At 38.5% G+C, this 12136-nt stretch overlaps 1 protein-coding gene across 1 annotated transcript in view; it reads left to right on the forward strand.

Annotated features, from left to right (window-relative positions):
* LOC134578564 (doublecortin domain-containing protein 1-like) overlaps positions 1 to 12136 on the forward strand; it is a 311038-nt gene that overhangs the window by 269492 nt on the left and 29410 nt on the right. The window contains exon 22 of the mRNA XM_063437537.1: positions 4060 to 4174. Coding sequence (XP_063293607.1) covers positions 4060 to 4174 — 115 coding nt within the window. The remainder of the gene's footprint in view (positions 1 to 4059; positions 4175 to 12136) is intronic.

The following is a 12136-nucleotide window of genomic DNA, read 5'->3' on the forward strand; positions in this document are numbered from 1 at the left end:
GTCTCTTTTACTCCTGTTTGCCGTGAGGGTTAATATCTGCTCTTTGTTTGCAGGTGTACTTACCACTTGAATTCCCTTCAGGGTCTAGTGCTTCTATGTCAAGCCCTTTGGTTGTTTCCTTCGTAAATTTGTCTGATCCCTCTATGGAGTTTGGTGCTGCTTCTAGCCACAAGGACAACCCTTCCTGACTTTCTAGGCCTTTGTTTAAGCTGTGATGGCTGGCTTGTTTAACGCTATGCCTCATGTGCCAGATTCTTACAGCTGATTCCTGCTAAACATGCTAGTATTGTGCATAGTGCCCTTATTTGACTCTCCTTTGTCAAGGGGAATGCTGCATATTGCCTACTTAGCTTTGAGCATGACTACTTTTCAAAGTCTGATGCCAGTTCAATCTCTGTTTCCTCATGCCTTTCAGGATCCGTATAGAGAAGTATGTGACTTGCTCCTTTAAGATCAAGCACGTGTGTTTTCTCCCCTTGAAAGTGCTGTGCGCACTCTTATGGTGATGAAGGTTCCACTGGTTGCGGAGATTCCATGTGCTGTTATGGCCTTGGTGAAAATTATTAGGGCAAAACAGGGACTGCCTTTGTTCGTTTCCTTACATTTGCTAAGATGTTTTCTCTCACTGATGGAATGCTGACCATTAGGTACACTGTCCCTAAACTAGATACCCAAAAAGACTACTATTCCCTTGGAGGACAGTATGCCATTTACGCACCCCATGGACTAATACTTTGAAGGGTTCCTTAGATACTCCTTTTAGGTATTGGGCGCGCTTTTCCTTCTTGCTGTCAGTATGATCAGTCTCTCTGCAGATGCCTTTGATGGTGTTCACTTACTAAAGCTGGCAAATAAATTCTTATACCACTCCTTGGCTGAGGTTGTTTATTTAACATCAAGTTGCCAGGCTTGAGTGTAGCTCCTAGATGGGCTTCGTGGCTCAAGTCCTAGTCACCTATCTTTGGCCCAGGTCACAGCTTTTGACATTGCCCTTTAAGTCTTTTTTTGGCGCTGATCTGGACACCATCATGTCCATGTTTGCTGGCAGTAAGAGTGCCTTGATTCCAAAGGGTATGGAGGCCTCATTCCAGGGTCTTCTTCGTGTTGCTTTAGTTCCTTTTGGTGCTTGGTTCTCTTCTAATGCTTCTGCTTACTCAGAGTCCTCTGAAACATCGTACACCCCTGGAAACAAGGTTTTTCCTCTTAGAAGAAAGTGAGACAGAACAATAAATTTGCTGCTCCTACAAAGTTTGCATTAATGTGACCACATTCACGGCCTGAGTTGCTTAGAGGCATCTGCAATTCTTCAGGGACACCTGAACCCAATCCATGTCAGACCCATGCATCTTGTGTGTGGTTTCTTCAGCCTGGCTTTAAGCACTGCCTCCCTAAGGATTTGTTACTGCTATCTTATCCTTTCTCTGATCCTTTCAAGGGTCAGGCGTGTCTGGACTGCACGGCTTAGACAGGAACATATGCAAAGCAATAAAACTGCCGCACTCAGTAGTTGAAGTGTAGTGAGGATTTTTTCAGCCATCCAAAATAACATATCGACACAATGAGTGTCTTGAAAAAGACAGACATGTCGAAACATTGCCTTTTATTTTGCAGTACAGGTACCAAAACATGGAGTTTGAATAGTGCATGTCGTATACACTCAGTTTAGTAAGGAATATAATCACTTCTCCCATTCCAGTTCCCAAACAGGGTCTGGTGTTCTACTTGAAATTGTTTGTGATCATGATCATTACGGCCTATCCTAGACCTCCAGTCCCTTAACCTGCTCCTTTAAAATCTCACTTTCATGATGGATTTTTTTTGCTATTAGTGCTAAATGTTTAGTTCATGGCAACTATGTGTCAGGTACATCAGGGTCTTACCTGAGTTGGGAGTCTGTGGCGCAGATATGTTGCTCACCCTTGCAGATAGCCACAGGCCAATGATGGTCAGGTAAGAATACACCTGGCCTGTGGGTCTGTGCACGGGTGCTATGCAGGATGAAGTACCAATACGCAGGACAGGCAAGGACTGAACCAGCAGGATTGTCGAGGGATAGCCAAGGTCAAAGGATGCCAGAGGACAGGAACAACAAGGAGTAGCCGAAGTCAAGGGATGCCAGAGGTCAGAGTAAACGTAGTCAGAAGCCGGGGTCAATAATAAGAAGCAGATCAAACGACAGGAACACTGGTACGAAACACACAACATGATCAAAGACTTAACACTGAGCACAGGGCGAGGCTGAGTTTAAATACCCTGCTAATGTCTAATCAGGGTCAGGTGAAGCACAGCCAAGTCAAGGTGCAACCCCCAGTGTAGTAGACATGCCAGGAAGAACAGGACCGGAATCACTTGTCGCTGTACCAGGACTGAGAAGTTCCCCGGTTCAAGTCCCCTGTTGGGAACTCCAGGAGCGACCACGTCTGGCCGTCTGTCTGCCACGGTGAGAACTGTGACACTAAAGTATGCCTACCTTCATATTGTGATCCATCCAAATCATCAGCGTTTCCTGTGGTTTACTTTTCAGGACAAGCAATACAAGTTTGCATTCTTGTCCTTTGAACTTGCCACAGCTCCTGGGGTGTTGACAAAGGTTCTTGGTATCTGTATAGTTCAAGGACAACCTTGAGTATCATCGTTGCTCCATACCTGGACTACATCCATGTACAGGTGGCCTGTTACAACCTGGTGGTATGGCATACCTATGTCTTACTCTCCATGATGGTGAAAAGAGCACCCTGGTACCTTTTTCATAAGTTCAATTTCTGGGGTTGATTTTGGACTCCCTGGAAATTAAGCTTTTCCTTCCAGAGGGTCAGCAGGAGAAGCTTTGCTGCAATTGAGTCTCTGTTTTCTGTGAAGGATTGCATAGAGGTTCTGGGCCTTGAAGTTGTACCCTTGGATGTGGTTCCATTTGTGAGGTCCCACTTGCCCCCTTTTTAGGAGGTCTATCGCTACCAGTGGGATGGGTATTCTAACGATCTCTCACAGTTGTTATGGCTGGATCTGACAATGCAACACTGCTGGATATTAATGACCCAAGGATATTTCTTGTAGTCTCCTGGTCAATTTTTACAGCAGATTGCATCCTGACTTATGTATGGGCTATCTTGGAGTTGCAACGGGCCAAGGGAACTTTTGAAAGGGGAATGTGTATATTTGTCTAAAATCTAAATTTAACTGTTTTCTTATTAGAGGGATGCCCTAAGCACTATAATCACTTCATTTCAATGATGTGGTTATAGTGCCTGAAATCCCCTGTTGCCACCCCTCTGTTCTTTGTTAAACTGTTTGCACTGATATTGTCCCTTGGTACAATAATATGAACCAATAATAATTATGTATTTTAGGAATACCAATTTGCCAAAAAATAAGGAAAACAATGTTCTTGTGATTTTATTTGTCTTTGAGAATAAGTTTAAGTGCAATACTATATCTGTTTTTAATTTTCTCTTTTATTAGTAGTAGTAGTATTTTGGTCTCCACTTATTAAATGAATATCATTTCTTCTATCTGTATAAAACCATGTTAGAAATAAAATATTTGTTATTGTCTTCCAATACATTGCAGCTATTATACGCTCTCTGGTGCAGCTAATGTCATCTATGTTTATCTTGCTGATACAAAAAAAAACCCGACAAATTATTACCCTGCTGTTTCCAGAAGAAAAGAGATAAAAAAAAAACAAAAAAAACGGTAGTGAAATAACCTTGTTTGTCTCTGCTGTTAGATACATTTACACCCAATTAAGTAAATTATTTATACAAATAGGTGTAATGCATTTCCTGAAAATAACCTATTCATTCTGAAAGGCATACACAAGACCCTGCACACAAAATGCACAGACGCTATACGTAGCTGTACCAGTTGATGTGCAAATTATTCTGTACTGATATATATTTATATTAACCCTAGTTTTTCTAAGAACTGACAATCATGTCTTGTGATTATTGAACATCTTGCAACCTGGAACCATGACACCTCTTATATGTTAAATGCTTTTGTTGCATGTAGAAGATTAAGACAGATAAATAATGGAATATTTGCTTCTTTGTTGGTTAGGACATTTCATTTATCGAGCTGCTTAGAACTGGTCCTCGCCGTCTCAATGCCAAAGGTTTATCCTGGACAAAAACACACAGAGAAAGCATTTCCAGGATGCAACCTTATCCTGCAGGTGAGTTATGTGTGTCCTGGGAGGTTTCGTTGCCCTAAAATATGGCAATTAACAATAATGCAAAAAAACACAAACAAACAAAACCCCAGCACATCATGCAACGTGTAATATTGTAAAGCGCTGCGGAATTATTTGGCGCTATATAAATACCAATAATAATAATAATAATAATGTAGTCGGGATCAGATTTGGAGTTAACCGTTGCAACTATTTAATAAAATATCTGCATGTACCCAAAGAATGGGCAGGAGAGGAGAAAGGATTCAATGTTCAAGAACACCAATCTAGATAGCATCAGTCATTGCTTTATACCATCAACACATTGTGTACTTACCAATTCATAGTGGATTTCAAATTCTGGGACAAAATATCTTAAATGAAATATTGTAACTGACCAATTTATTATTTTTGCCTACAAGTTGAAATTCAAATTATTTGCAGACTCATTGTTGTTAAAACGCATGCATTATCAATGTGTATTGTCGAAATGTTTATTGTTATTACATTATATGTATATATGTGGGACCTCGGTTTACAAACGCGTCGGTTAACATAATTTTCGGTTTACAAACGAAAATCCATTGAAAATAATGCCACGGTTTACAAATGTTTCCCCAGGATGCATAGCACCTGGGAAGCTTATAGCAGCGCCCCCTGCATGCTGGAGCCTGTGGGTAGCACGTTGTGTAGAGTGTGGAGGTGTTGTAGCGACTTTTGCATCAAGTTTTGGAGCCATTCTGGAAATTGTTTGAAGTTGTTTTGGGACTTTTTGGTGCATTTCTCAAGATGTGGAAAGGCAGGGAGCTGAGCTTCGTCGTTTGCATGCCTTTTATTGTGTGTTCTGCATTGTGGGTTGGTTTCCATGCCAGCTCATTTGGACTTTTTTCTGACCTCCAGAACGGATTAATTGGTTTTCAATGCATTCCTATGGGGAAGTGCGTTTCGGTTTACAAATGTTTCACAATAAGAAACGTCCCAGAGAACGCATTCGATTCGTAACTGAGGTCCCACTGTATATATGAAAAACTCAATAAAAATACCTGAAACAAGTTGAATAATTCACACTTAAACATAAGTGAATCACCCATAGACATAATTTTATTACACAATTCAAGAATGTGGTTTTATATTTTTCTAAGATGCTGTAAAATTAATAGATTTGCTTTAAAATACTTTATATAGTTTCTAAATAAACAGAAGTCATTCGGGTACTTGTATTACTGCACTGTGTTTTTCTTTTTCTTTTTTTTAAATAAATGTTGACTTTATTATTTTTTTTTACATGTGCTATTGTTTTCATTGAGAAACAGAAAAAATGTGTATCGCAGGGCCCAGAAAAAAACCAAAACCTTGTTATATAACGTAATCCACAGGTCAGAAATAATGTGTCGAACATTGTGCTTCACTCTCATCATTGAGGGTGTGGGTTATATGTAGTATGGATGTCCACCACCGGCGAGACTTACTTTTCCTTTCAGATTAGAGGCAGTGCTTACACCATAGGGATATCCAATCTGGAGGGAAAAACAGGCAGGCAAATCTCCAAACATTTTAACCCCTCCCCTAATTACCTCCTTTCCAATAAGTAGCAGCTCCTCCTGATCATCCCCAGTTCTTTGCCTGCCTTCGGCAGGGGAGGTTATGCAGGAAGGTTCTCCAGGAAGCAGGTGAGAAGGGCTGAGGCTCGGGAGGCTCTGCTTCCTTGATGTTCGGGTAAGTAGCGTTTAACACGCCGGACGGCGTGGTCCCTCAGAATTTATTCCGTCTCTTGCCGTGCCAGGTGCCGGTCTGACGAAGGACGCAGGCGTGCGTCGGCTGGGAGGTCCTGTCGGTGGAACGCACACACAGGTTGCGTTGCGTTCCACCAGGGAGTCGCAGAGCGCTATGCACATGCGCAATGCGAACCTGGATTCAGGCGCCAAATTTGAACTGGGCGTTTTTGTTTGGTTACAGGACTTAAAAGGAGCTTCCCCAGCAGCAACCTCTGTTTGCCAGGAGCTCTCAGAACGGTTTTGCAATGTGTGTTTCTCACCTGCCCTCCAACACACTCTCGGGCCATTTAAGGTAAGACTGATTAAGTTTTTATTTAAATGGTTCTAGCCTGAATCTTTAGGGAAAAATTTTGTTTATTTTCCCTTGTTTGTTTTCTGTTCCCAGTATATAATCCTGAAAATTTGGATAAAGTTGCTGAGAAGGGGAAATGTACATCTAGCCAAGCATTTAATGTGCTCTGTGTGTGGCCATCTTATGCCAGATGGTTGTAAAAAGAAAACTTTGCTCTGTGTGTTCAAAGAAGCTTCAGAGGAAGCACAAAGAACAGTAATGTCCACTTTATCAGCTGGTTGCAACAAAGTATGCAGCGAACAGTAGTGGATATGTGGTCAGCAGCATTACAGACAATCCAGGCTTCGGTTGCCCAGGATTCTCAGCTTGTAATACATGCTAACAAAAAGCCTAAGATCTTGGGAAGTTCCGATTCTAGTTTGGAACTAGTGGTTCTGAGTATGGCGATAATTCAGCAGTGCCTCATCAAATGAGGAATCTGCATTCCCAGTAGAATCCATTTGGGGAATTGATTAAAGAAGTGCAGTTGCATTTGAACTTGAAGAAACAGGGTAAAAGTCCTATATGAAAAATATTATTATGTACTTTAAATGTATTTAATGTGTTGATATAAATATTATAAGTTTTATTGCTTCAAGAACACTGAAATTGAGAAGCCATACCTTGGCCTATAGAGTATTACAGACTTTCATTGTATAGGAATGGAGACCACATCTGGTTCACTTTAAGAGTGATGTTGAAGGGCTTGTTTATAGTAACCTTTGACCTAGCCTTGAAAGCCTGAATTCCTTTGAAGACTCACATTTCTACAGGCAATTATTCATTACATCATGTATATAGAAGTTCTTTGTCTTACATAGCTTGCCGCCAAATATAACGTATGACTTTAATCATAGATTTCAAATGATGCTAAGTAACTCCCCTTTTTCTAAGATAGCCACTTATTTTAAAGTAAGGCAATCTTATGTATACTCCCCTCTGTAACTGAATTTTAAACCCATAAAACTGATTGTAGTTTAGAATTCGTGGCCAATACCTTTAACATCAAAAATGGATAACAACTGGAAAATTGCTCTCTGTATTGGACAAAGAATGTTAAAGACATTTGTTATTACCAGATGGATTGTTATGTTTGAATAAACATAAGTTAACTGCAAGATATTTGATTCGATTGTTATGAAAACTGATATGTGACAAACAAAGATTTCACGGAATGCCAATTTCCTACATTTAATGGTGGAGAATGCGGGCACCAACAGCACCAACACCAACAACAGCAAACTTTTGATTTAAGCCTGAATTATGACTGCTACAAGCTACAAGAAGATTACAATAAGAAGACAAGAAACTCACTGAAGAAAAGTTGAAATTGTTCCCTGAAGAAAAAAGCTTTAGTACCCGGCTTGAAACAGGAGAAACACAATTGACTGATACAGCAGGATGGCATCCCAAAAATCCTTTATTTAAACATTCAGTTTTACTATGCGAAAATAGAGTTGCGCAGGGGAAATCGTTCGAACGTGGAAATAAAATATGCTCAGTACTGACGGAAGAATAAAACGATAATAATTGAGAGGACAATCTGTATCCTTTTATCCATACTTTATTTATGAAGAAATAAATGTTATGACGAATTGCAGATCGAAGATGGCATTTCGGAGGATTCTCAAGAAATAACTACATATTCCAAAAAGTATTCTTCCATCAGATGATGCGCACACCTGTGGAAATCAAATACTTCAAGGGTATGTGTCTTTAACATGTCTGTAGAAGTTGCTCATATGTATATTGAAACAAATTGTATTAACTGTTTAGTTAATTATGGATTGGCAGCAAATGACTGCTGTCAAATGTAACAGGATCTGTCTGTAAAAGAGTTAATCCTGAAAACGCTATTGTGTATTGAAATGGTTAGACAGATTAACTGGTAATGAGCAAAGCAATGTGGTTAAAAGGGAAAGAAAAAGTTGCATTACTGGCAAAAGGCTTTCTGGAAACTAAAGATTCTATAAAGGAATGGTGTCAACTTAAAAAGACCAGTAATTGTTATGTTTGTAATACATCGAAACAAAAAAGAAATGTGTTGTTAAAAACAATTGAAAAATATATGTGTTGTTGCAAGGTCTAGTAATTTACCTAGCCTCTAGCTAAACTGTAAATTTCCTTAAAAGTGTTAAAAGAAGGAAATCGCCCCCCATGGCTCTCTTTTGAGAGTGCATTGGATGCAACATTAGTTGAAACAAAAACTCAGACTCTCGGCAGTTGTTGAAAGGATTAAGTAATGTCAAGGAAATTAAGATTTTAATATAATGAAAGAAATGCTTAAGAATCAGACTGATCTGTTAGACAGAACCCTTAAACAATTTCTTACATGTCCAAGATTAGACTTTGTTACTAATTTTGACAATTTGCAAAAATTGTTAGTCTGGGGAATGTTACAGATATTTTGTGGAAAAATCTGAAAGATTTGGATTCTAGTTTGGAAGTAGAAGTTGTGTGAAAAGGGCAGAAGAGAAGAAAAGATATAGAAAAATTGGGAAATTGTGCAAGAAAAAGGGTCAGATGGATACTCTCAGATTAGCCAGATTGATTAAAAATGTGTCTAAATATGATGAGCAGAGAGGACCTTTTTACAATATGAGTGTTTTTGAAGGTGAAATGAATAAACAAAAATTTAGTGATGTGGTAGCCACCAGATGTCGTTTGATCTGGCTGCCAGCCTCATTAAGTGAATGGGTTAAAAATTAACTCATTGATGTGTTGGAGGATAAAGAATGTGAAAAGCCCAGAGTTTAGTTGCAGGGATTGTTTCCAAATATATTGCTAATGGTTGTACAGTGTGCAACTGGTTTGAATAGTTTTGAATTTTCTATTTTTGATTAATTTAAATGAAAAAAATTATGATATACATGTTTGTGCTAATTTAAGGAATAAGGCATGGGATTTGATTACTGACACAAAACAGTTTACTATGTCTAAAGAGTAACATAGGCAGAGTGTTAGTGAATATGTCTCTAGAATATCAGGGTAACCAAATGAGCTAGATTAAGAGATGTTGCTGCTATGAAAATTATGAAATCCTTGCAATTGTTAAAAAGGAAAAACACAGGAATAACTAAAATGTTGCACAGACACACTTTTGTCTAGGGATACTTCAGCAGGACTGGCCCCTATTAAAAATGTGTCTAGTGAAGAAGGTAGAAGGAGAAATGAGGTTATTAATTGAATATGGTAATTTTAGAGTGAGGTTTAAGGAAAGACCACAAAATTAACAAAATTACCAGGGTACTAAAAACTATTCGGCCACACCCCAAGATAGATATTATAGGGTTTTATTAGAGTAATTCTATGGTATGCTATAATTGCAACCAATAAGGTCATGTTAGGAGATATTGTCCTAAATATGAAGAAAAAACTTACCCAGTGAAAGGGAAAGAAAATTGAATTTCCCAGACCATAAGAATCTACAGAGAGTGGCAGCTGTAAAAACAGAGCATACATCTTCAACCAACCCCCCCTCACATATCAAATTCATGTGAAGAGTGTATACTGATGTTAAATGCCATTGAAATTCAGCAAGTGAAATCTGCCTAAACTCACCAATAAATAGGGATGTGAAACCCCTAGCTATTATCAGATCTATCATGCTGATAACGAAGTGAAGATGGGCGACCATATATTTATGGAAGACTAGAGGGAAAAATAACAGAGTTTTATTAGAAACAGGAGCAGGAATGACTCTAATAAAACACGCTTGCCTTTAAAAATGTAAGTTATTAAATTTGGTTTTATGGCAAGCTTTAGGTGAGAGCAAAACAGGTTGAGTGGTTAAACCTAATAATTTAAGATAGTTTAGTCATGATATAACTGTAAAACAGAGTGAAGTGTCACCTTCTATACAACAAGATGATGAGGTTGTACCATATCTTAAAACTAAATACCCCACAGTGTGCTCTAAGTCTAAACAAGAGTGTGGGATAGTGAATTTGCAAGTTGTAATTGTAGTTCTAGACCCCCTGCAGTTAAACAATATAAGATCCCAAAGAATAAGAAGAAGGTGTGAATCAGGTGATAAAAGCATTGGTATCTCAAGGAGTGTTGAGAGTGGGTAATTCCAAATGTAAGTCACCATTTGGCTAATAATCAAGCCAATGGCACTTATGGTTTAATTGTAGACACGTATGTGGTGAATAAGTAAATCTCATCAGATATCATGGCGCAAATAGATGCTAATGTTAAGTACTTTCTGTATTGGATATAGTCAATGTGTTCTTTTCTATACCATTCAATCCAGATAGCTAGTATCGCTATGCTTTTACCTTTAAAAATCATCAATATCTGTTCCAGGTGTTGCTACAGGGCTTCCACTCCTCGCCAGCTTACTTTCATAAAGCAATGGCTCAAGTATTGGAACCCCTGGGGTATGGGAATAAGATTTTGCAATATATTGATGATCTGTTAAGTTCAAACAGTAACACGGGAAGAGCATGAGCAGATACTGTGTGATAATTGTCAAACACTGGCAGATAATGGGTTAAAACTGAACACATTCAAAGTGCAGATCTTGAAGGAAAGATTTACTTTCCTAGGAGTTAATATAGATCCAAAATGTAAAACACCATGTACAGCAAGGGTTAAAGCATTGCAGCAATTGCCAAGGCCAATGACAGTGTATCATCTACAGAAATGTTTAGGCTTGATAAATGTTAGCAGAGAATTTATATATGATATGACAGGGATAGCAAAACCCTTATGAAATATGCTAAAATATAAAAGATAAGATCATCTGGACAGGGGAATTTGAAAAGAGTTAAATCTGTTAAAAGATGCTCTCACACAATCGCCTGTGCTAGCTGCTCCCATTGAAACAGTACCATATATTGTTCAATGTTACGCAGGTGTCTCTTCATTAATAGCAGTTTAATGCAAAGGTAGCATGAATCTTTACGAATGCTGGGATATTTTTCTAAAATTATGTATCCAGTGGAAAGAGGAATGTTTTCCTATGTAAAACAGCTCATGGCTGTATGATGTGCTTTAGAAGCAACACAACAAATGGCAGGATTTGGACAGATACATTTACAAACCCCCCAAATATCTAAAACTGTTACAAAATTGTTCTGAGTTAGGAGTGTATAGCCAGTTACAAAATAAACCACCCAGGGTAGAAACCAGTAAAAGCTATGTTATTCCTGATTTGATGTCAGAAGGAAATGGAAATATAATCCAGATCTCCTTTTGAGAAGCAAATAATACAAGGGATTTCTAGTTTGTATGTGGAGTGACGAGATTTTATGTTGATGGATCACATCACACAGGTTATGACATATATGACGATTAAACAAAAGAATTGCAAAGATAGACTGCCAGGCCATATGTCTGCTCAGAAAGCGGAGTTAGAGTCTGTAAAGAAAGTTCTAGAAATAACAATATATGACCCAGTGAATGTAATCAGTGACAGCAGTTATGTAGTTAAAGCTTTAACACTTCACCTCCCAATATGGAGAAACGAGGAATGGTAGATTCTCAGGATAAAGCTTTAAAACATGCAGGTATTCTGGCAGAACTGTTTAATTAAGCAGAAAATAAAGGTTTAACTTGTTGTTGTGAAACAGACTTGTAGATCAGGAATCAAAGGAAACTTTGTCTGAGGAGTTGTAATACTTGGAAAATCTAATGAGTGCAACTGTTAGTAAAAAGACAAATAACAAATACCCTATAAGATCAGATAGAGAATGGAAGGATGTAGCTTTCAGTATAAAAAGAATGGATCTAGATACTGAAACTGGCATGTACAGGGTTAAACACAATGAAACACAAACATTTGTACCTAGTGGCTTATTACAAGAGCTGATTGTATTCAATCATCGTACACAGGGCATTTGGGTACAGGACAAC

This window comes from Pelobates fuscus, chromosome 12 (assembly GCF_036172605.1).
Source record: "Pelobates fuscus isolate aPelFus1 chromosome 12, aPelFus1.pri, whole genome shotgun sequence".
NCBI classification, from domain to species: Eukaryota; Metazoa; Chordata; class Amphibia; order Anura; family Pelobatidae; genus Pelobates; species Pelobates fuscus.